The sequence below is a fragment of the Acomys minous genome, assembly GCF_964271855.1.
Source record: "Acomys minous genome assembly, chromosome: 14".
NCBI classification, from domain to species: Eukaryota; Metazoa; Chordata; class Mammalia; order Rodentia; family Muridae; genus Acomys; species Acomys minous.
The window spans coordinates 65,035,050-65,058,646 of record NC_140496.1 but is presented as its reverse complement, the minus strand read 5'-3'; the positions used below and the strand labels follow the sequence as shown (position 1 = coordinate 65,058,646).

Below are 23,597 nucleotides of genomic sequence, written 5' to 3'. Positions count from 1 at the left end.
TAGTCTAATTGTTTTTAGCAAGGCAGAGGGAATGGGGAAGAAGGGCAAGGCCAGCCAGAGCCGAGCCAGCGCTGCGCTCGCCACACTTGATCTGGCCAGACTCCCTTTAATAGAGTCTATATGCTATTGACTCTGTCTCTTGGAGAATTTACCACTGCACATGGTATTCATGTGCATCAGTGGGTAAATTTGTTCAGACACATAATGCACAGTTCTAGAGAATGCCCACTAAGCTGGGCAATGGTGGTGCAAGCCTTTCATCCCAGCAGGAGGCAGAGTCAGGTGGGTCTCTGAGTTTGAGGCCAGCCTGGTCTACAGAGTGAGTTCCAGGACAACCAGAGACACACAGAGAAATCCTGTCTCAAAAACACAAAACAAAACAAAACGACAACAAAGAATTTCCACTAAGTCAGGGTCATTTTCCTACTTGGATTAGGTGGAAGAATTGCCTTAAAATATAGCTCCAAGGAGGTATGCAGAAAAGAAGTCTTCTATAGGGAAGATAGCATCCTTTGTACTAAAAAAAAATCTCTCAGTGTGTGGGTCTCAAAGGAGAAAATGACCTGCCTGCTTGCACACTTAATCCAACCTACAGTCATGAGGAGGTTTGAAAGAGTGTATGAGCTGTTGCAAAAAACTGCTGCTATGTCCCAGCACTCAGGAGGCAGAGGCAGGTGGATCTCTGTGAGTTGGAGGCCAGCCTGGTCTACAAAGCAAGTCCAGGACAGCCAGGGCTACAATAGAAACCCTGGCTCAGAAAACAAACAAAAACAAACAAACAAAACAACAACCCCCCCCAAACCCCAAAAACCAAGCAAACAAAACAATGGCTACTATGGTTACCTCTGTCACTGCTGTCTTGGCTCCCTTAAAACCACAGGTAATTATGTAGTCACCTTTGGCCTTCCAGAGGCAGGGTCCAGTGAGACTACCAGCATTGACTTGTAGAAAGTGACAGTACAATCCTCTTCTCATCCTGGTGGCCTTCTTTAGAAAGCTCAGTGGATCCTGCATGGCCCTACTTGCCTCTGGAGGAGTGGGTCTAGCTGCCTGGTTTTGAGTTTTGTATAATCCGGAGAATGGTCTATGAAGCTGAACTTTGGGTTTTGAATGAGTGAGCTTTTTTTTTTTTAAAGTACATAGCAAGGCAAAGTAAAAGAATTAATAGTAAGAGACAGACAGACAGACAGACAGACTGAAAATAGACAGCAAAGCATCATCAAATTAGGTGCTCAATATATCCAGGAGAAAACGATGGCAAAAGTACGATAGGATTGAGTTTTCACCCCATGGCTTTGCTTCCACTAATGATTTTCTGGTTTCTTCTTCTCACTGTAGGCATTTCTATCACATGGGTTTGACAACAGTAGCACCCGTTGGAAATAGTTCACTTTTTAATTGTTTCCAAGGCTGATGACTTTTACTCTCAGGATGCTTTGTTGTTCTTTGTCCTCTGTCACAGAGTTGGTGTGGGAGGGCCATCCCATCCGCAGACAAAGGGCATTGGAGGAAACGTTTAGACAAACATGCTGGGGCTTGAAATGGGTGGAGGTGGGGGGGAGGCAGTATGCAACCCTCATCTAGATTCAGCTGCTCAGTGAGCTCAAACAACATCAAAGACTTTGTCAGCATAATGTACATGAAAGTCAGCCTGTAAAATTGGTCATGTGTTATTGTTATAGGGTATCTTTATGTATTGAATTACTACAGTTTGGGCCAAATGTAATAGAACAAAAGATTAACTGTAAAGATTTTGCTTTCTTTGTGTGTGTATGTGTGGGTGTTTAGAGTATTTGTTTGTTTGTTTGTTTGTTTGTTTGTTTCAAGACAGGGTTTCTCTGTGTAACCTTGGCTGTCCTGGACTTGCTTTATAGACCAGGCTGGCCTCAAACTCACAGCAATCCACCTGCCTCTGCCTCCCAAGTGCTGGGATTAAAGGCATGTGCCACCATGCCTGGCTAGAGTATTTTTAAACCTGGTTTAATGCTAACATTTTAAATCCCTACCCTCCCAGACAGGGTTTCTCTGTGTAGCCTTGGCTGTCCTGGATTTGATTTATAGACCAGGCTGGCCTTGAATTTACAGAAATCCACCTGCCTCTGCCCCTGAGTGCTGGGATTAAAGGCATGCACCACCACGCCTGGCTACATTTTAATATATTTATTTTCTACATTTGTTTTTTTCATAACATTTTTCTCGTTAGGACTTTGGGACTCAGCTTGGGGGAGTATAAGGTGATGGCAGTTCTTGACTGAGTTGCATCCAAATAAGGGCATTGGTAAAAAGGGTTTGGCCTGACACTTTCTGGGCTTCTTATTAAGGAAAGATGCTATGTGGCCTGACCACAGCTGATTCCCGTGGCCCTTGGTGGAATTATGTGGTTATGGTGGTCAAGCAGTTTTTGAAGTTTTAGAGCCTGGAAAAGGGAAGACATCAGTTGTAAATGAACAAGGACTAAAAAGACATGCACAAAGTGAAAGCTGTAGGAAAAGGGCTACAGAGCATTTGGATATGCTTAGCAGTTCACTTTGGTGACTGCAAAGTCTCACAGACTTATTGGCGGTGTAGACTATGGTGTCTCAGGAAGGATTCGTTGAGTTTTGGAAAAGACACATCATTGGGGAGCCAGGCAGTGGTCAAAGAAGGCTTTACCCAGATAGGCACACATGCGTGAACACAACGTTGTCAAACATCTCTCATGAGAGTGCTGTTGGCAGTGGTAAGCGCTGGGGGACATGGTCAACAGATTTACATAGCTGTAGTTGACCTTTGGGGTCCCTTTTGAAGACCTAGTGCAAGTCTTCAATTGGTTACTTTTCAAGACAACTCTCTTGCTTTTCCATTGGCTGCTTTGTGAAACATAAGGTTTAACCTTGGACAAGAGAGCCCAATTAGTAAATTTTTGGGGTCATTTTTTCTTTTATTGAAAACAGATTCTTTTCTCATAAAATATAGCCTGACTACAGTTTCTTCTTCCTCTGCTCCTCCCAGTTCTTTCTCCCCTCCCCTCCCATTCTAGTCCGCTCCTTTTCTGTCTCATTAGAAAAGTACAGGCTTCTAAGAGATACCAACCAAACATCACACAATAAAATAGAATGCTATAAAAACAAACCCCACCACACTGAGGCTAGACAAGGCAACCCAAGAGAAGCAAAAGAGCCCCAAGAGCAGGCACAAGAATCAGAGACCCGCTCATTCACATACTCAAGAGTCACATGAAAACATTAAACTGAAAGCTGTAGTATGTAGGCAGAGGACCTGGTGTCAGCCCCCTGCTTGCTGCTTTAGTCTCTGTGAGTTCATGTGAGTCTTGCTTAACTGATTCAGAGGGCCTCATTCTCCTGGTGTCCTTCATCTTTTCTGGCTCTTAGACTCTTCCTGCCTTTCCTTCTGCATGGTTCCCTGAGCTCTGAGGGGAAAGATTTGGTGGAGACATCTTATATAGAGCTGTGTGTTCCAAAGATTCTCTCTCTCCATAATGCCTTGCTGTAGGCCTCTGCATCTGTTCCCCTCTGCTGCAAGAGGAAGAGTCTCTGATGGTGACTGAATAAGGCATCAGTCTATGGGAACAGAAGAATATCATTAGGAGTCATTTTATTGAATATATGATTGTGTGTGTGTGTGTGTGTGTGTGTGTGTGTGTGTGTGTGTTACCAATAGTGTTTGCTTATACCCTAGGTCTCATGGCCATTTAGTCTCTGGTTTTTGGTCACCCAAGCAGTGTTGGGTATAGGTCCAGTCTCATGGAATGAGTCTCTTAAATCAAATAAGACATTGGTTGGCTACTCTCACAAGTTCTATGCCATCATTGCTCTAGCATATTTTGCAGAAAGGAAAGACTGTAGGTCAAAGATTTTTGTGGCAGGGTTGTTGTTTATGTGTTTCCTTTGGTAGCCTTCAGAGTATCTTCCCATGCCAAAGATACTCGAATGTAAGGTGAAGGCTCTGTGTAGGCGCTAATTCCACTTCTCCATCTTTAATGGCTTGTGTGGGTACTGTGCTCAGCAATGCACCCCCCTCCCCATTGTTGGTTTGCAGAGAGCAACCTGTTGTCTTAGCGACAGCCTAGGATGTTTGGGCAATTCCATGGGACTCCCTTGGTCAACAACTCAACTGAACGCAAGCCAGTCCTGGTACTGGAAGCCTCTTTTAGTGACGAGAGATAGGCAGTTGGGACTCTGTTTCCCCACTATTGGGAGACTTCCTTATGATTGCCTTCATGTTTTAGGAAGTTTCCACTGCATTGGGTTTCCATTGCCCCTCACTTCCAGCTCATTTCCCTCTATTCCCCTGCTTCACCCTAGCTTCCCCTCCCCGTCCCCCCTGATCCTCTTGTTTCTGTCCCCAGCTTCCCCCAGTCCACTCAGCCCAAGGGAGATCCATATGTCTCCTTTAGTCCCTTCCCCTATAGCTAACCCCTCTGGGTCCACAGATTGTAGGTTGGTTATCATTTATTTAATGGTTTATATCTATGCATAAGTGAATACATATCATACTTATCTTTCTGTGTCTGGGTTACCTCACTCAGGATTATTTTTTTCTAGTTCCATCCATTTGCTTACAAATTTCATGTCATAAAAAAAACCACTTTTGAGTAATATTCCATTGTGTAAATGTAACACATTTTTTTAAACCCAGTCTTCTGTTGAAGGACATCTAGGTTGTTTCTAGTTTCTGGCTATTATGAATAAAGCTGCTGTGAACATAGTTCAGCAAGTGTCCTTGTGGTAGGATGAAGTGTCCTTTGGGCATATGCCCATGAGTGGTATCTCTGGGTCTTGAAGTAGATCAATTCCTAATTTTTTTAAAAACAATTTTTATTTTTACATATATATTTATATTACTACACACATATAGATAATAAACTACCTGTAGCAAGAAGAACCATGATACAATCAGGAATTATAGAAATGTTATATTCTTAATGTTTTGGCTATTTGTATTTGATAGTCTTGAAGAAAACATCTTTCCTATCTTGGTGTGTCTAAAATTGTGAATGTAAATCAATCTCCATCACTTCTTGTTATTATCAACTTAAAACATCTTTCTAGACGTAAAAATATCTTACCCCCTAAACAACTAAACTTCATTGTAAAACTAAGCTACTTGTTCTTCAACTCCATCAGAGACTTGAGAAGGAATAAACTTGATTACCTGAGTATGCCAGGAGTGCAGGTTAGTAGCTTTCCAAATGAGAAGATGACACAGTTTTCTACCTGAATAGTCACTGAAAACTCTCTATTACTTTGGAGCATCTTCTTCAGCCTTCTGGTCCAATAGATCTGGCAGATATATTTGTGAGGCAGGAACTATTGAGGACTTGCTTACTCTGTCTTGGCAGAGTTTGGCTGTTGACTCTGCCTGCATCCAAGTTTGCCCCCTTTTAGGCAGAATTCTGTTTGTGGTAGAAAGGAGGACATTTTGCCCAATTCCTAGCTTTCTAAGGAATGACCATATTGATTCCTACAGTGGTTGTGTAAGTTTGCACTCCCACAAGCAATGGTTAAGTGTTCCCCTTATCCCAAATCTTAACCAGCATGAGCTGTCACTCATGTTTTTGCTTTTGCTTTTAAAGATTTTATTATTTTGTGTATGAGTGCTCTATCTGCATGTACACTTGCATGCCAGAAGAGGGCATCAGATCACATTGTAGATGGCTATGAGCTACCTATGGTTGTGAGATGGTTGTGTGGTGGGAGTTGAACTCATGACCTCTGGAAGAGCAGCTAGTGCTCTCAACCACTGAGCCATCTCTCCAATCCCATCATTTGTGTTTTTGACAATGGCCATATTGACAAGGCTGTAAGAGGGGATTTCAAAATAGTTGTGATTTGTATTTCCCTGATGAGTAAGGATGTTTAACATTTCTCTAAGTGTTCCTCAGCCATTTGAGTTTCCTCTATTGAGAATTCTTTGTTTAGATCTATGTTCCACTTAGTTTGTTTGTTTCCTTTTTTAAAAAGATTTATTTATTTATTATGTATACAGTGTTCTGGCTGCATGCATACCTGCAGGCCAGAAGAAAGCATCAGATCACATTATAGATGGCTGTGAGCCACCATGTGGTTGCTGGGAATTGAACTCAGGACCTCTAGAGGATCAGTCAGTGCCCTTAACCTCTGAGCCATCTCTCCAGCCCCTGTTTCCTTTTGTTTTTCAAGAAAGGGTTTCTCTATGTAGCCCTGGATGTCCTGGACTCATTTTGTAGACCAGGTTGTCCTTGAACTCACAGATATCCACCTGCCTTTGCCTCCTGAGTGCTGGAATTAAAGACATGCACCACCATGCCTGGCTTATGCCCAGTTTTTAAAATTAGATCTATAGGCTTATGCTTTGTCTGAGTGACATTTCCTTTGCCTTACAGAAGCTTTTCAATTTCATGAGGTCCCATTTTTTTCAATTAAAAAAATGTTAAAAACATACACTTGAGTGCTGCAGCTGGCAAGGGGTGGGGCCAGCTCTCCAGAGTGTCCTAGCCAGTGAGGGGTGGGGCCAGCTCTCCAGAGTGTCCTAGCCAGTGAGGGAAGGGGCCAACTCTCTAGAGTGTTCTAGCCAGTGAAGGGTGGGGCCAGATTTCCCAGAGTGCCCTAGCCAGTGAGGGGTGGGGCCAGCTCTCTAGAGTGTTCTCGCCAATGATGAGTGGGGCCAGCTCTCCACAGTCCTTGGACAGCAACATGATCCCAGGTGACAGCCCAGCCCAGGACATCTGCATGGTGATTTAATGGTAATATGAGCCACAGACAGTGACACAGACCCCTGTTACTGCACCCCCACTAACCCAGACATGGACCTTAGTGGTGGCACTGGCTAGGAGTTCACCATCTCAGGTGGCAGGGCAGGCTACTCACATCAGGCTATTTTTCTCCACCTTCGCATCTCCAGTTCTGCCTCTTGTCCTAATGTTCAAACTGTTCTGTTTCTCTTTCTCTCTCATCTTTCCCACACATACTTGCACATTGGAGTAGCTCCTGCTGTGGGAGGGCCACATGGCTAGTAAGCCTCTGGGTGTCTTCCCCATCCCATGCCATGCCTCATTTATTAATTGTTGATCCTAGTGCCTTGTTGCTATCAGTGCTCTGTTCAAAAAGCCATCTCCTGTGTCAACAAGTTCAAGGCTAATCCCCACTTTCTCTTCTATCAGGTTTAGTGCATTTGATTTTATGTTGAGGTCTTTGATCCACTTAGACTTGAGTTTTATGCAGAGCGATAAGTATGGATCTAGAGGCATCGAATTTGACCAGCACCATTTGTTAAAAATGCTGTCATTTTTTCCAGTGTGTATTTCTGGTTTCTTTTTTTTTTTTTTTTTTTTTTTTTGGCTTTTCAAGACAGGGTCTCTCTGTAGCCTTGGCTGTCCTGGACTCACTTTGTAGACCAGGCTGGCCTCGAACTCACAGCGATCCGCCCGCCTCTGCCTCCCGAGTGCTGGGATTAAAGGCATGCGCCACCACGCCCGGCTGTATTTCTGGTTTCTTTATAAAAAACCTCATGTCCATTTGTATGTGGGCTTATGTCTGGGTCTTCACTTTGATTCCATTGACCAGTATGTCTGCTTTTATGTTAATACCATGTGATTTTAATTTTTTTATTTTTATTTTTTGAAGAGGTTCTCAATTTTTTTTTTACTTTTATTGAATGTCTATCATTTTATTGAATGTCATGCACCAAAATCTCTTTCCTCACCCGAGTAAAATAAAACAAACAAAAAAATCTTGTCACAGAAGCTGTAGTGTATCACGCAGTATAGCCTTTTGTCCACATACGTTTACTTTCAAATGTTCATTGCTACGAGTCATGGGTCTGGTTGGAGGCCTACACTATTGTTACCGGATCCTCACTGGGACTGGTGTTGGATATCCTGTTGTTGCTGTGTGTCAAGGAGATTCTTAATCTTTGAATCTGCAGATCTGGCCCCTTCATGTGTTCCAGCAGGTCATACATGGGGTAGATGTTGGGGTGCGGTCCACTCAGAGCCCTGTATTTCCTCAGTATCTGTTGTTATGGCTTTTCATTATTGATTTTGCTAATTTGGATATGTTCTTTCTTCCTTTTAATTATTTTTGGATAAAGATTTGTCTATCCTGTCGATCTTCTCCAACCACCAGCTTTTTGTTTCATTGACTCTTTGTATTGTTCTCTTTGTTTCTATTTTATTGATTTCAGCCCTCAGTTTGATTATTTCTTGCCTCTTGGGTGTGATTACTTCTTTTTCTTTTAGAGCTTTCAGATGTGCTGTGAAGTGGCTAGTATGAGAGCGCTTCAGTTTCTTTTTTAAGTAGGTACTTAGTGCTATGAACTTTCCACTTAGCACTGCTTTCATTGTGTCTTGTGAGTTTGTGTATGCTGTGTACTCATTTTAATTGAATTCTAGAAAGTCTTTAATTTCTTTCCTTATTTCGTCTTGACCTATTTTTTTCATTCAGTAGAGAGTTGTTCAGTTTCCATGAGTTTGTAAGCTTCCTGTTATTTCTGTTGTTGAAATTCAGCTCCAGGGTTGACTTCTGACATACACACATACACTCACCCCCACCCCCCAATAGCGGGGGACAGGGAAAGCTACATTCTTCTGTACCTGTGCTGGAATTGAGATTACCAACAGGAAGCAAACAACAGCAGCATCTAGGTCAACAAAATCATGCACAATGTGGATGAGCTGACCCAGATCATCACAGACGTGTCCCACGACCCTACGTTGCTGTGGTGTGAGGACCACCCGTGTTAGAAGCCTGACCTCGTGGAGGGAGTGTTCTTCCAGTCACACAATGGCTGAGCAGAGGATGTCATGTGCTTGTATGGTATATGCCATGCTCTCCATTGTGGCCACCGCTGGACTGAGTGAGCTTTTCTTCTTTCCACTCATACTAAATGCCAGTTTCTATTTAGAAAAAGAAAATGAGAAGTTAACCGCTCTTAAGTTTGGCTGGGGAGAAGGGTTTTATTGTAACTGAAAAGGAGAATATAGCCAGGGGTATCTGGAAGAGTCCAGACTGAATTGGGTGGTGAGAGAAGAAGGAGGAAGAATGAGAGAGGGAGAGAAGAGAAAAGAGGAGAGAGGGCAAGGAGACCAAGAAAGCAGCCACAGACCAAGGCAAGGGGCCAAGAGAAAAACTAGGAGCCAAGAGAGCAGTGGGTAGACTCAAAGGGCACATGTCCAAAATGGCTGAGTTATACAGGAATCAGAAGCTGGTTAAGGGTGTGGTTTAGGTTAGGGTACTGGGTGAAAACTGCAGGGAGGAGCCACAGGTACTGAGTGAGAATGGTCCTGAGCTTCTCTGAGACTTATCCATTAGAGGTCTGTTTCCCAGTCTTAACTGGACTTAGGACCTACTGAGCAACCCCCTCCTCGTTTCTCTCTCTGCTTTCTGTCTTGCATTCCTCAGGTGTGAATACTCACCATTTCCACTGAGCTACAACATTTCCTCCCTCCCTTCCTTTCCCTCCTCTATCCTTGAGACAAGAACTTGTTATGTAGCCCAGGCTGCCCAAAGTCCTAAGGATTCTGCTCACTCAGGCTCCCAGTGCTGGGATTATAGGCGAGTGGCGCTCCATTGTGGCTAAGATTTTGTGTTCTTTACATATTTGTATAGTATCCTCTATCGGAGGACTAGCTGGCAGAGATTTCCTCCCATTCTGCAGGAGAGCTCCCTTTTTCATTTGATGCATTCTTGCTGGTCAAATCTTGCATTTATTTTCTGAACTATTGAACAGTTATTCAGGAAAAAGAAAACATGGCCTATGCCACCACCTTAGAAATCTTTCTGTTGGTGTCTGAAAAACAAGAACAACCCAAGAAGTTACAAGAGTCCAGCAAAGCAAGATCTTGATTTGAGTTAGGCAGCAAAAACTGACCGGTCAGGGACAACAGAACAGACTGGGGAATTGATTGTGTCTTTGAGTTTGTGTGCCTTCCTTTAGATAATTGGCAACTTCCCTCTTTACATTCTTTTGTTGTTTTGCTTTGTTTTGTTTTCTGATACAGAGTTTCTTTGTGTAGGCTTGGCTGTCCTGGACTTGATTTGTAGACCAGCCTGGCCTCAAACTCACAGCGATCCTTCTGCTTCTGCCTCTCAAATGCTGGGATTAAAGGTGTGTGCCACCACACCAGGCTTCTCTTTAGATTCTTTCCTGCTTAAAAGACAAACATGAAATACCTGAAGCATCAGGACAGGAGTTGGTTGTGAGGCTTGGGACTATGAACTCAGTTTTGACCCTGCCAGCAAGATGGAGGTCATTTCCTGAGATGGCTGGACCCAGAAACTGTCTCCTAACTTTTCCATGTCTTTCCTTCTAGTACTTTTAAACTTTCAGTCTTACGTCAAGGCCACTGATTTACCTTTTAGTCTCTACCTCACCCCGACCCCAGGACGAGAGACAGGAATATCATGTGGATACGTAGGTTTATTCTTTGTCTTTTTCTCCTTTTTATATAGTGAATAGTATTCCATGGTACACATGTACTACCTTTTTTTTATACATTTGTTGGAGGTGTTCTTACATGACTATCTTTACTATGGTACAGTGCATACATCTGTGGATGCCCTTTCATTTCCTATGGGGACATATATACAAATATATATATATATATATATATATCCAGTATTAGTTTTGATGAATTACATGGTTATTCTATTTTTAATTTTTAGAGGAACACTAGGTCGTTATCCATAATGGTTGTAACAATCTACATCTTGTCAGGAGTATCCAGTAAAAGTGACTTTTATTCCCCTGAAGTAACTGTCATCTCTGAGGCTTACTGTCTCCAACTGCTAACCTAGGTCTGGTCGTAGGAGCTTTTACCCTTTGTATACTATAATCTAGGCCTAGAATATTTTCAGCCTCAGAGACTTACTGTTGAATATGCTCACCCTTTCTAGCTCTTTCTGAACTCTGGGTCGCTGGTTCAACTCAGCTGTTCTGGCTCAAACTCCTCTCCAAGCTGTTTGATTCAATCTGGCTTCTCTCTCAGCCTCTGAATAGCTCTCCAAGGCCTCAACTAACTCCAGGCCTCTCTTCTGATCTTCTGGCTTCTTCTCATTCTCTGGCTTGTTCTGTCTTCACCTGTGTTTAACTTGTTCTCTCCACAACCTGTCTCTGTAAAACTGTCCAGTAAAACTGCCCCTCTTCCCCAGGTCACCACTTTTTCCTCTCTGTTCTCCTGAGAGTTGGGCATGTACTCTTCTGCCAAATCTTTCTCTGATTTGTCACTTTGCTTCTTAATTAGACATCACTTTCAAACATCGGTCTTCCTTCTACAAACTACCTTTATTTTCATGGTTTGGGATAAACGGTGCATCTCCTTTCCAGCAACATCACAGAAACCCTAGAAGGTGTTTGAGTGTGATCAGAGCAACCTTGTTGTTGGCGTGAAATTCCTCTACAGTGTCCATGTTTTCTCTTCTGCCCACCTTCTCTCTAGCTCATGACACCTTTTTTCTATTTGGTGATGGCAATTTTCAGCAGGGAAGGTGTATCTCATGCTGGTTTTGCTTTGCATCTTCCCCGTGCTTAGTGAACCTAAATATTTTGTCTGTATCTACTGGTCGTATGTATATGTGAGTAAGTGTCCTGGCTTAGCAGAGTTCTAGGAGCCCTCTGTTTTCTATGAACACAGGGAGTACTAACCTCTCAGGTTTAATGCCTGAAACCTGTTTTGTTTTGGCTCAGCCAGCAGGAGCCACCCAGAGCCAGGTAGGGAATTAGTGGGAAGTAAGAACAAAGCCAGGAAGATAATGAACAGTGTTTCACCTTGACTATCGAGAGTGTCACTATGGCACATCTGTTCTCTATGGACTCAGCACACCACACACACACACACACACACACACACACACACACACACACACACACAAACATACACACAGGGAGAGAGAGAGAGAGAGAGAGAGAGAGAGAGAGAGAGAGCGCAGGGAGCTGTTGATTCAGGTACTAGCCCATTCCTGTCTTTACATAGTGCTTAGACTGGTTCCTGAGTCATTCTCAGAGAGGCTAGATTTATTTTCCCTGCCCCTGAATCCCTGGCTCCTTCCTTGAACACTCCCTCCACTGGAGTGCCTGAAACTTGAGACACTGTAGGTCAATCAACCAATAGAAAACCATTAGCAGGTCCTGCCTCCTCCCTGCCTTGGACTTTCACTATTAAGCTCAGACTATCAAGGCCCAGTTTTGCTTGCTGTGGACACCCTACCAGCACTATGCCTGTGACAGTGGGTTACTGGGACTTCCGTGGGGTAAGTGAGAGAGCTTGTGCTGGGTGGGACAGAGACGTAGAGTGGGGAGTAGCTAGGACTCTTTTCCAGGAGATAGGTTGAGTTCAGAAGCTGTTGGAAAACTTTGCACATCAGGGAAAAGACAGGGGAGTTTGTGCTTATGTGTCCTGTGTGTGAGCTTGTGGGGAGCCAGCTAGGTGTAAGATGGAGGCCCACCAAGAGGTGGTGAAGTCAGACTGTCAGGATTTCCCAATGTGTGACCTGTCCTATGTCATCTTTCTAGCTGGCTCATTGCATTCGTCTACTGCTGGAATACACGGACACAAGCTATGAGGAGAAGAGATACGCCACGGGGGGCGGTGATTACACCCTGTTGCTCAGACCTCTGCTCCCATGTTCATTGGTGCCCAGAAACACTTGTCTAACCCCCTCTTACTCAGCTCTGCAGATTTGGAGACTATCCCTTCTAGAAGCTTCTGTGAATTTGGTCTTACAGTGGAGGGATGTGCTGCCTTCGGTAGTAATTGGATGTTTTGACTTTCTACTAGGGCTTTTCCAAACCCTTTGAAAATCTTAGTGATGTAGCGTCCACAGTCCTTACAAGCATTTTCTGCCCTTGGAATGTGTGAAAGAGGGGCAGGTGGTATATCTCTTCCTTGAGGGGTCCTTATGCCTGATTTCTTGAAAGGGTTCCTAGAGAAGGAAGTTGAAATATTGGGGTGCTTTCTTATCACATCATCTTGTCCACAACAGCTTCCGACTTTGACAGAAGCCAGTGGCTGAATGAGAAGTTCAAGCTGGGCCTGGACTTTCCCAATGTAGGTGCAGAAGGAAGGGAGGTTTGGGGAAGGCATGGCGTCCACACCTCATCTCCTCCCCTGGCTGAGAGGGTTTGGGATCAGTATCTCTGCTCTCCTGCTCCTGTATCTGCTGTTTGCCAGTGTTTGTGTGATGGGCTGTGTCCCAGCTCTCCCATTCTGAGTTCACTGTGTTCATGAAGGGGTTCCCATGCAGGCAAGCCAGGCCCCACGTCTGCCCTTTTTCAGGGAAGAGAGGCTGAGATGAGACCTCATATCCCATCTCACTGTCCCTGCTTGTCCTTCCAGCTGCCCTACTTAATTGATGGGTCACACAAGATCACCCAGAGCAACGCCATCCTGCGCTACCTTGCCCGCAAGCACCACCTGTGTGAGTGGGGCTGCCTGCAGGTGGTGGAGTGGTGGTCATCTCCCTGGGCTTGGCTGGGGTGGGGTCCTGAGGGTGAGTCTGTGTGTGTGTGCTGCAGGTGGGGAGACAGAGGAGGAGAGGATTCGTGTGGACATTGTGGAGAACCAGGTTATGGACACCCGCATGCAGTTGGGCATGCTCTGCTACAGCCCTGACTTTGTGAGTTTCACCAATGCCAGGTTGCAATTCTCCGTGTACTCTTGCCCTTGCATTCGCTCTGGTCCAGTTTGCGACCAGAGTCTCTCAGTGCCACTCATGGTGTAGTGTTTGAAATTGCCAACAGAGTAACCCCAACACTCAGCTTGCTAAATGAAATTCCCAGTCATCGCCTCTAAGCCTTAAGATCCAGTGCAGACCTTCCACAGCGGCACTTCAGTCCCTGAGAGGATGGACAGAGTTCAGATTGTTCCAGTTCTAAGTGCAGGTTCTGTCCTGAGCTGTTTTCTACATTTGATTTAAAGCTTTGCCGCCTCTGCAACATGTCACTCACACTATGAGAAGAAACTGGGCCTGCGGGGACACTCTCTTCCCAAGTGGCTTCCCAGAGCTGTGTCCTTGACACCCACAGAGATACCAGAGGTACCTTATAGGCAGTTCAATCAGCCAAGGGCCTTTGACCTTCTACTGTTTCCTTTTGTCTTCTCAAATTCATCTTATCTCTGTGGAGACTGTACCGAAGTCCTCACTGCACAAGTAGGTAGAACACTGACCGTTCCCTGGGTATTGACAGTTGTTTGCTCACTTGCTTCTGCCTCATGTGAGTTCAGAGCCAGGTGCCCACAGCTGTCATGGGTCTGATGCACCGTGGTTCTGACAATGGTGGTAGAGACCTGGGGACAGGGCTGTCTGCTGTTGGGCTGTTAGCTATCAGCAGTGTGACGGTGGTGAGGCTCTAGCTTAATGCCTGGATGTGAACACAGCTGAATCTCATGAAGGTGACTAATGCTCTGCCTGCTGGGGCCTGCGCAGCTCTGTGAGGCCAGCCTCTGCCAGGGAGCCTGTGTCTCAGGGTGGTGACAGTTGTTTTCTGCTTCAGGAGAAACGGAAGCCAGAGTACTTAGAGGGGCTCCCTGAGAAGATGAAGCTCTACTCTGAGTTCCTGGGCAAGCGGCCATGGTTTGCAGGGGACAAGGTAAAGGAGGGAGTGAGGAGGAGGAGTTGCCATTCTTCCCAGGCATCAAATTTTGACGTACTCACCCTGGACTTCCTGCAGATCACCTATGTGGATTTTCTCGCTTATGACATCCTTGACCAGCACCGTGAATTTGAGCCCAAGTGCCTGGATGCGTTCCCAAACCTGAAAGATTTCCTGGCCCGCTTTGAGGTGATGCTCTGATCCTGGTTCCTCTGGGATGTCCTTCTTCCCTTTCTTTTTTCCTCCGTGCCTTTCTAGTCCTTGGAATAGAAATGCAGACTTATTATAATTTTCGAGCACAGAACTGTGGTCAGTTCTTCCATCTACTGCATGAAATTCTTCATCACAGCCTATAGGATACGTGGAGCTCTTCATTCCTTTGGACTGTTTCGGGAGGCCATTGTAGAGACTGTCAGTTTCTCAGGGATCCCGTACCACTGGGGGAGGTTGTGGTCTTTTCCTGGTATGCTTCTAGCTTCCAAGAACAGAAGGCAGTAGATCTCCCTGATGCCAAAGGGAGAAAAGCTATAGGTTGCCATGGGAGCTATGGAAATTCAGGATATGCCAGGAGTATATAGTAAAGAGTATACAGTGCTATTGAGAGGGGAACATATGGCAGGATTGATGTACAGTACCGAGATGCAGTATCCATATGAGGTGTGTACAAGTTTTTGCTCAGTCAGATTCCTGGCTGGGGAAGCACAGAGACCCAGGCTACGGCTAGTGTTGAGTGGAAAGGTCACTGCTGTTGGAAGATGTTGTCCTAAGTTGTTCAATGTTTAGTTATGCCTTTTCTTTCCTTTCATCTTCCTTCTTGGTGCCAGCTTGATGTTTTATTGGAAAACCATGAAAGTGGGATTTTGTGGCCATTTTTACTCATCTTCTCTAGCGTTCTCTGTAAGTGGCAGTTTTGAGCTCAGGAGGACATAGAAACCTGAATCTCCATCCAGGGATGCTGAGTGGCAGCCATGTATGACATGTGATAGCCACAGACCTTACTTAATTAGGGATTTGGGGGATCCAGCCTATAGTCCAATGGGAATCTTAGTACGGAATCTTGTTTTCTGTCCTCACAGCACAACGAGTGATGCTTTTTCTTAGTTTCGATCAGCTTACGTTCTGGTCCAGGCTTCTCAGCTCTGCAGATTGCATGAGAACTGCTGTACAGTGCCGTGGGAGGCTGCAGGAGGCTGCGGTCCAAGCCAGCCAGGCCCGGCCTCTTGGATACCATCACAGCTTATCTGGGCACTCTACTGGAAAGACAGCACACAGCACAGTGTAGTTCTGTAGGGTCTTCTCTAGCAGGGCTGGGAAAACATAGGATGGACGCACTGAGGATGCATTCAGCTACCAGCTCTCAATGTTTAGATTTTCCTGTTTCAGGAGAATGAGCAAGGCCACTCCATTATCTCCTTGCTGGCTCAGCTATCCCAATCCTCCCTCATTCAGAGTGTACTGAGGTGAGAGCTTTGCTCTATTCCAAAGCACGCTGGCATGCCACTGGTCTCTTTGTCCTGCTTGGTCCCTTCCTGCCCCATCTCCTTGCTCCCCCATCCCTCCTGTCCTTGTTGAAATACAGGCAAGAAGGAGACTAGAGGTTAAGAAAGAAAGGAAGGAAGGAATGGAGGGAGGGAGAGAACAAAGATGGGAGAGAAAGAAAGAAAGAAAAAGTAAGAGTATTTGTGTAAACAGAATGTGATCAGGAGTTTCTTGCCTGGGGAGTGAACCAATAGGACCAGAATTGAAGATGCTCTGCCCCTCCCTGTACAGACAGGGGTGCTGGCTGTTGCCTTGCTGGCTGAGGGAGTAGGAGGAGAGCACTTTGCCTATGTGTGTGTCAGGCTCCCTCCTGAAGGATGCAGGGGCACAGCACGGCCCTGCAGGATCTGGTGGAGTGCTCCCTCTATACCTGCCCCACAGCTGCAGATGGACACACAGCTGAAAGCAGCGTTTGGTTTGCCCTTCATCACAGGACATCACAGCATCCCCTTAACAGCCTGTGCTGGGTTGGGGTTCTTAGAGTGAAACCTGTGCACCCCCCGGTGCCCCAGATCCTCAATTCCTGCTTTCTCCTCCTCCCTGCAGGGCCTGAAGAAAATAGCTGACTACATGAAAAGTGACCGTTTTCTCCCCAAACCAATCTTTGCAAAGATAGCCTTTTGGAACCCAAAGTAGGACTACACACCAGCCCTGGGGGACCACTCACAACCACCCTGCTGCATCCAGCCCCTGGACATGGCTGTGTGCTCCCACCAAGTGCAGCTTTCTCCTCCTTTCTGTTCCTGATTCTTCCATTTTTTCTTCTTCCCAGCCCTTCCCTCGGTCTAGTCTCTGGTTTCCTGGGCCCTTCTTTCTTTATCAATTTCTACCTATTCTTTGTCCCTGCCCTCCATCCCGCCTTCCCTCACTGCTCTTTGGAGGAATGTACCAGAGCCCAGAATCCCCAGCAAGGCCTGAGAGATCAGACCTGTCCCATGTGCTGCCATGGTGCCCAGAGTGAGCAGATAAGTCCCGTGTGATCCGCAATAAAGTGTGACCCACATTTGTTCTGTGTCTTGTTTTACTGGCTGTGACTCTCAGCACCCGTTGTGTGACCTGGTTGGGTGGTGTCTGTTTTGTTACCCGCAGGAAGGGGTAGAGCTAGAAATGTAGGGACTCTAGGGTATTTAAAGCCCTTGATGTCCCTGTTCCTTGTCCCTGGGTTCATCTATCGGTGAGTCCCATATAAGGGAACTTCTTCGCAGAATGTGGTACCTCAGTCGTCCCTGTGCCATCCTTCAGAGAGACCCTATTGGGAAGGGGCAGAGCATGCGGGCCCTGGGTGACCATCTTCCGGTTTCCTCTTCAATAGCCTTCCTGAGCAGAAGGCCCCTCCTCTGGGGTCTTAGCATGTCCGTCCCACTGTCCCCAGTTGATGTAGGAGTTTTCCCACTGAACTCAGGCAGAAGTCAATTGAGGGGAATCCTTTTTTTCCCTCTCCCTCATCTGTTTTTCCTTGCTCTTCAAAAAATATTTATTTATTATTATTTGATGTGTGTGAGTGTTTTGCAGCTTTTGCATTTGTATACAAGCACCACACGGGTAACTAGTGCCTGCAGATGCCAGACTCCAGAGCTAGAATTACAGGTGGCCCAGTGGGTGCTGGGAACAGAACTATCCTAAGAGCCCTGAACTCTTACCCTCTGACCCATGTCTCCAGGCTCTGGCTGCTGGTGTTTTTGATCCAGGAAGCTCATGCTGTGTCCTTACCCACTACGAGCCTGAGATGGCCCTTGGTCTAGTAATCTTCCTTTTCTCCTTCCTGACCACTGGGATTCCAGGTGTGTCCCACAACACCAGCTTTGGATTGTTCATCTTTGATCTGCGCAGCAGACCTTGGTACGGGCTTGACTTTGGGAAAGTTTAGAATCTGAATGAGTTATCTCCAGAGAAGATTCAGCCTGTTCATATAAGCAACAGGAAGGCTTAGAGCTCTGGAAAGGATGACCTCATCCAGAGGCTTCACAGCAACGTGTCCATGCGATGGTGCTGGAGTCTCAGCCACAGGCTCTCTCAGCTAAGCGGGCTCATTAAGAGGCTGCAGCTGTCTGTGGAAGAACACGGCTGGGATGTGCAGGGCTAGTGTCCTGGCCCCAGGGCCACAGTGTGTGGTGAAAGACGCTGGGACATTGTGCCTCAAGTAGTCCAGGAAGGACTTGGGCACCTAGCACAAGTACCACAGCGCATGCTCCCATGACAGTGGTTGGATCACAGGTTGTGGCCTTTGTCAGGCAGTGCCTGCATCTTGCCTGGACCAGGTAGCACATCTGGATGAGAGCCCTGATGGGCTTTGTCTTCATACTCATGCCTGCTGCAGTTAAGAAAGAAGCAAGCACAGGCTTGCTGAAATAAACGAGGAACTAAGAGATAAAGGTTGTGAGATAAAAATTCATAGATGTGAAATGTTCATGAAACTGGTAAGTTCACAATATATCAGCCAACATTTGTTAACTTTTAACTAAAAGGTGAAGAAGATAATCTGGAAAGGAAGCAATGAATTTGGGAGTGGCACTGTGGTGATATTAAGTAGAGAAAATAAAATTATTAAACTACACTGAAGTAGACATGGAGCTAGAACAGAGAGAGGTTGGCTGACATTCCCCAAGAGGGGCCCTATTTTGGCTTTGCAGGCCACATTCTCTCCATTTTAGCAAATGGAACTCTGAGTTATGATCACTATGCAAACAGAAATCATTCCTTATGTCAAGAGGATCATGTGGCAGACAAAGAGACTCATTAATGACCACTGAGGGAAACATTAGGAAATTAAGGCCTCAGGTAACAGTACTGTAAGTCAAGGCCTTTAAATTTACCCAAAGAAGCTGGTGGTGCACCAGAAGTCCTGCTGCCTTGTGACTGGACACAGAATTTGTTCAGAAAGTCTGCAGTTCATCCAGAAAGGACTGAAACTAGAACAGTGCCCTGAATTTGGCTCTGACCACCTGCTATTCTTAAACAGTGTGGCTAATGATCCCCACTCACATTGTGTTAACAGAGAAGGATTCAGCTGGAACAGACCCCAATCTGCAAAAGTGTTCACTTTCCCTACGTACGTGCAATGGAGAGCATCCAGGAGGCTGAATGGTCCTCCTTCATGGTGTCATTTGCGAATACAAGCTCTTTCTGACTGTGGCCCTGTTACCTCATAGGATTCTGTGTCATGAGGATTGTGAATTGGAGGGAGGGAGGGAGGGAGGGAGGGAGAGAGAGAGAGAGAGAGAGAGAGAGAGAGAGAGAGAGAGAGAGACAGAGACAGAGACAGAGACAGAGACAGAGAGAGACAGAGAGAGAGTGGGAGAGAGAGACAGAGACAGACACAGATAGACAGAGACAGAGAGATAGTGACAGAGAGAGAGACAGAGATAGACAGAGAGACAGAAATACAAACAGACAGACAGACAGACAGACAGACAGACAGACACACACACACACACACACACACACACACACACACACACATACACCCAAGCCAAGGAAGCAAGTTCCCCTCATGCAGCGGAGGCAGGGGATCATCCATCGTGTCCAGACACCTTTGTAGAAACTCAGCATGTGGCTATAGCTAGGCACAGGATCACCTAGATTAACCCCATTCTGTGTTACGTCACCCACAAACATCATGTCTGTGTGTGAAACTAGCCTAAGATAAAAGTTGGGGCATAAGGGCCACCCTCATGAACTTGGTTCAGTGAAGCACTGAGTGTGTGTGGTGTACATGTCTGAAGAGAAGATTCATTTGGACATTCTGAAGCCACCTATGGTAGCCACCTGCACTCAGGTGGCCAGAATCTGCTATCCAGCCATTATGACTCATCCCTGAACTGGAATGAACCAGGCTGGATCAGGGTCAGGACTCTTGCAATCCTAGGAACCCAGGCCTTGTTTCCCTTCTGAACTCCTTATAGCTGCTTGCAATCCAGGTCACTCCCCATGTTGGTGCCACTGACCTTCCAAACCCCTGTATCGAGTGAGCACTGTTATCAGGGCCACCTATCTCAGGTCAGTGCCTCTCCTTCCCAGAGTGGCCCTCCAGGTGCCAGAGAGTAAAGTCTGTCCTGAACTCTCTCTACCTCTAGCCCTGGCCTGTGCTGATTCATGCTGTGTGCATGTCTGGGTTAGACTGGCTCAGTCAGTGAGCACAAGAACTCCAGGATGGGTTGTCATGGAACCCTGGCTTATGCATTCCACATGTGTCTGAACTCTGTGTGTTTCCAGGCTCAGTGGAGTCAGCAAGTTTTCCTAAGAGGCAGCCCTGAAACATTGTCAGCCTTGCAGTCCACCAAACTGGTGTGTGATGCTGACCTCAGAGTCAAGAGGGCTGTTGTTCCTCTCCTTCCTTCTGTTTGCTTTGTTTTGCTTTTTGTTTATTTTGCAGTGTTTCTCTGTGCAGCCCCAGCTGTCCTGAGACAGCCTCTCTCTCTAGACCACGCTGATCTCAAACTCAGAGATCCATTTGCCTCTGCCTCCAGAGTGCTGCGATTAAAGCGTGTGCCACCACTGTCTGGCCTCCCTCCACCTTTTAAGCTTCAGTTACACCTCAATTTTATAGTCATAGTCCCAAATGCTTACATCATGTGGCTCTCCCTAGTTCCTGGACCTGTTGGCCACTTGTCCCCCAGGGACAGGGAGCAAAAGTGACAATCTGTGATTCAAATAAGCCACAAGTATGACAGAATGACCTCTGGGAGCCACTTCGGGGGAATAGCTCAACTTTATAAGGGGTGAACAAAGGTCATATAGTTCTTGGGGAGTGGGTGGAGGGTTCCCAGTATGGATCCACACCATTGGCTGGGGCAGGAGTGCAAAGAATGCTTCATTTGCATTTGGTTCTATTGACAAAATTACTGTATTTTCTGGCTTATAAGATGACACCCAACCTTTCCTGTTAAAAAAGTCTGGAGTAAACTCGCCATATAAGACTACCACTTGTGGCCGCTATGCCCCAACTTTTATCCTAGGCTAGTTTCCTTCACAGACATGATGTTTGTGGGTGATGTAACACAGAATGGCATTAATGTAGGTGATCCTGTACCTAGCTATAGCCAGTAGTTTTGGCAGTATGGTTCGATCCTATGAAAGGGAACACAGTTCCTAATTATCCTAAGGGCAGCAGATGTGGGGGAGAGTTATCAGGGAGCTGTGTCAAAGGTGATTTCCCAGATGTAGTTAGAGGCATCTGCACCTAAGGACTCTCTCCAGATGAGGCCAGGAAGAGAGTAGGAGGCCTTACTTCAAGGAGGGAGTTCTTCATCTAATGGGGATCTCAAAGAGGCTTTCTGGACATGGAGGACTGCAACCTCAACCATCAAAATCTTCCAACAATATAATTCTTCTGAAATATTACTGGGTAAAGTTCTTAATCTTTAGAAGCAAATTCAGTTCCTTACTTTCTCAGTTTCTCCATTGTGGGGTGCAGTTAGGTGTTTGCAACCTCCTGAGTTCAACCTTCAGAAGAGAGTTTGTGTCAATGTCAACACATTCAGGGACAATGGGCTGTTGATGTTGTTCTTGCTCTTTTTATTTCTTCAGAGTTTAATATTAGCCAGGCATGTTAATTCTCCCCATCCATGAACAAGGGAGAGCCTTCCATTTTCTGATGTCATCTTCAATCTCTTTCTTCAGAGATTTGAAGTGTTTTTTTTCAACAAGTCCTTCACTTGCTTGGTTAGAGTTACTCCTAGATATTTTATATTGCTTGTGGCTATTGTGAAGGGTGTAGTTTTCCTAAGTTCTTCCTCTGCATGATTGTCCTTTGTCTATAGGAAGGCTACTGACTTTTTTGAGTTAATTTTGTACCCAGCCAATTTGCTGAAGGTGTTTATCAGCTGTAGGAGTTCTCTGGTGGAATTTTGGGGGTCACTTATGTACACTCTCAGATCATCTGAAAATAGGGATAATTTGACTTCCTTCTTTCCCATTTGGACCCCTATCATCTCCTTTTGTTGTCTTATTGCTCTGGCTAGAACTTCAAGAACTATATTGAAGAGATATGGAGAAAGTGGGCAGCATTGTATGGTCCCCGATTTTAGAGGAATTTCCTTGAGTATCTCTCCATTTAATTTGATGTTGGCTATTGGCTTGCTGTATATAGCCTTTATTATGTTGAGGTATGTATCTTGTATCCCCTATCTCTCTAAAACTTTAACCATGAATGGGTGTTGGATTTTGTCAAATGCTTTTTCTGCATCTAAGGACACGATCCTGTGGTTTTTTTTCTTTCTGTTTGTTTATTCGGTGGATTACATTGATGGATTTCCATATATTAAACCATCCCTGCATGCCTGGAATGAAGCCTACCTGGTCATGGTGAATGATGTCTTTGATATGTTCTTGTATTCGTTTTGTGAGTATTTTATTGAGTATTTTTGCGTCAATGTTCATAAGAGAAATTGGTCTGAAATTCTCTTTCTTTGTTGGGTCTTTGTGGGGTTTAGGTATCAACGTGACTGTGGCCTCATAGAATGACTTTGGTAATGTTGCATCTGTTTCTATCTTTTGGAGTAGCTTGAAGAGTTTTGGTATTAGCTCTTCTTTGGAAACATTTATTTATTTATTATTATGTATACAGTGCTCTGCCTGCATGTGCACCTGGAGGCTAGACAAGGGCATCAGATCACATTATAGATGGTTGTGAGGCACCACGTGGTTGCTGGGAATTGTGTGCATTTATGTGTATGTAAATGAAGGTGTATTCAAAGGCCAGAAGAGGATTTCAGGTCCCTGGGAGCTGGATTTGTAGACCAGGCAGGCCTCAAACTCACAGTGATCCTCCTGCCTCTGCCTCCTGAATGCTAGGATTAAAGGTGTGTGCCACCACGCCAGGCTTCTCTTTAGATTCTTTCCTGCTTCAGGACAGAAGTTGGTTATGAGGCTTGGGACTGTGAACTCACTTTTGACCCTACCAGTAAGATGGAGGTTATTTTCTGAAATGGCTGGACCCAGAAACTGTCTCCCAACTTTTCCATGTGTTTCTTTCTAGCACTTTTTAAATTTCAAGTCTTACATCAAGGCCACTGATTTATCTTTTAGTCTCTACCTCACCCTGAACCCAGGACAAGTGATAGGAATATCATGTGGATACGTAGGTTTATTCTTTGTCTTTTCCTCCTTTTTATATAGTGAATAGTATTCCATGGTAGACATGTACCACCGTTAGAGGATCAATTCTTACATGACTATCTTGACTACAGTACAGTGCATGCACCAATGGATGGACTTTTATTTCCTATGGATATATATCTATGTCCAGTATTAGTTTTGATGGATTACATGGTTGTTCTAGTTTTGATTTTTAGAGGAACACTAGGTTGTTATCCATAATGGTTGTAAAAATCTACATCTTGTCAGGAGTGTACAGTAAAAGTGACTTTTATTCCCCGGAGGTGACTGTTATCTCTGAGGCTTACTGTCTCCAACTGCTAACCTAGGTCTGGCCCTAGGAGCTTTTACCCTTTGTATACTATAATCTAGGCCTAGAATATTTTCAGCCTCAG

General features: G+C 45.3%; 2 protein-coding genes across 4 annotated transcripts in view; both read left to right on the top strand.

Annotated features, from left to right (window-relative positions):
* The window catches only part of LOC311583742 (glutathione S-transferase Mu 3), a 90,227-nt gene that overhangs the window by 7,611 nt on the left and 59,019 nt on the right, over positions 1-23,597 (top strand). The gene's annotated exons all lie outside the window — the stretch shown is intronic.
* On the top strand, positions 12,099-17,110 carry LOC311583751 (glutathione S-transferase Mu 2-like). Of its 2 annotated transcripts, XM_084757592.1 has the most exons (9): positions 12,099-12,227; positions 12,490-12,565; positions 12,960-13,024; positions 13,313-13,394; positions 13,492-13,592; positions 14,470-14,565; positions 14,647-14,757; positions 15,952-16,028; positions 16,654-17,110. In XM_084757592.1, exons 1-9 carry the CDS (start codon positions 12,192-12,194, stop codon positions 16,658-16,660), a joined length of 651 nt encoding a protein of 216 aa, XP_084613718.1. In that variant the 5' UTR covers positions 12,099-12,191; the 3' UTR covers positions 16,661-17,110. The 2 variants fall into 2 exon arrangements, with proteins under 2 accessions (XP_084613718.1, XP_084613717.1); XM_084757591.1 differs by lacking the exon at positions 15,952-16,028.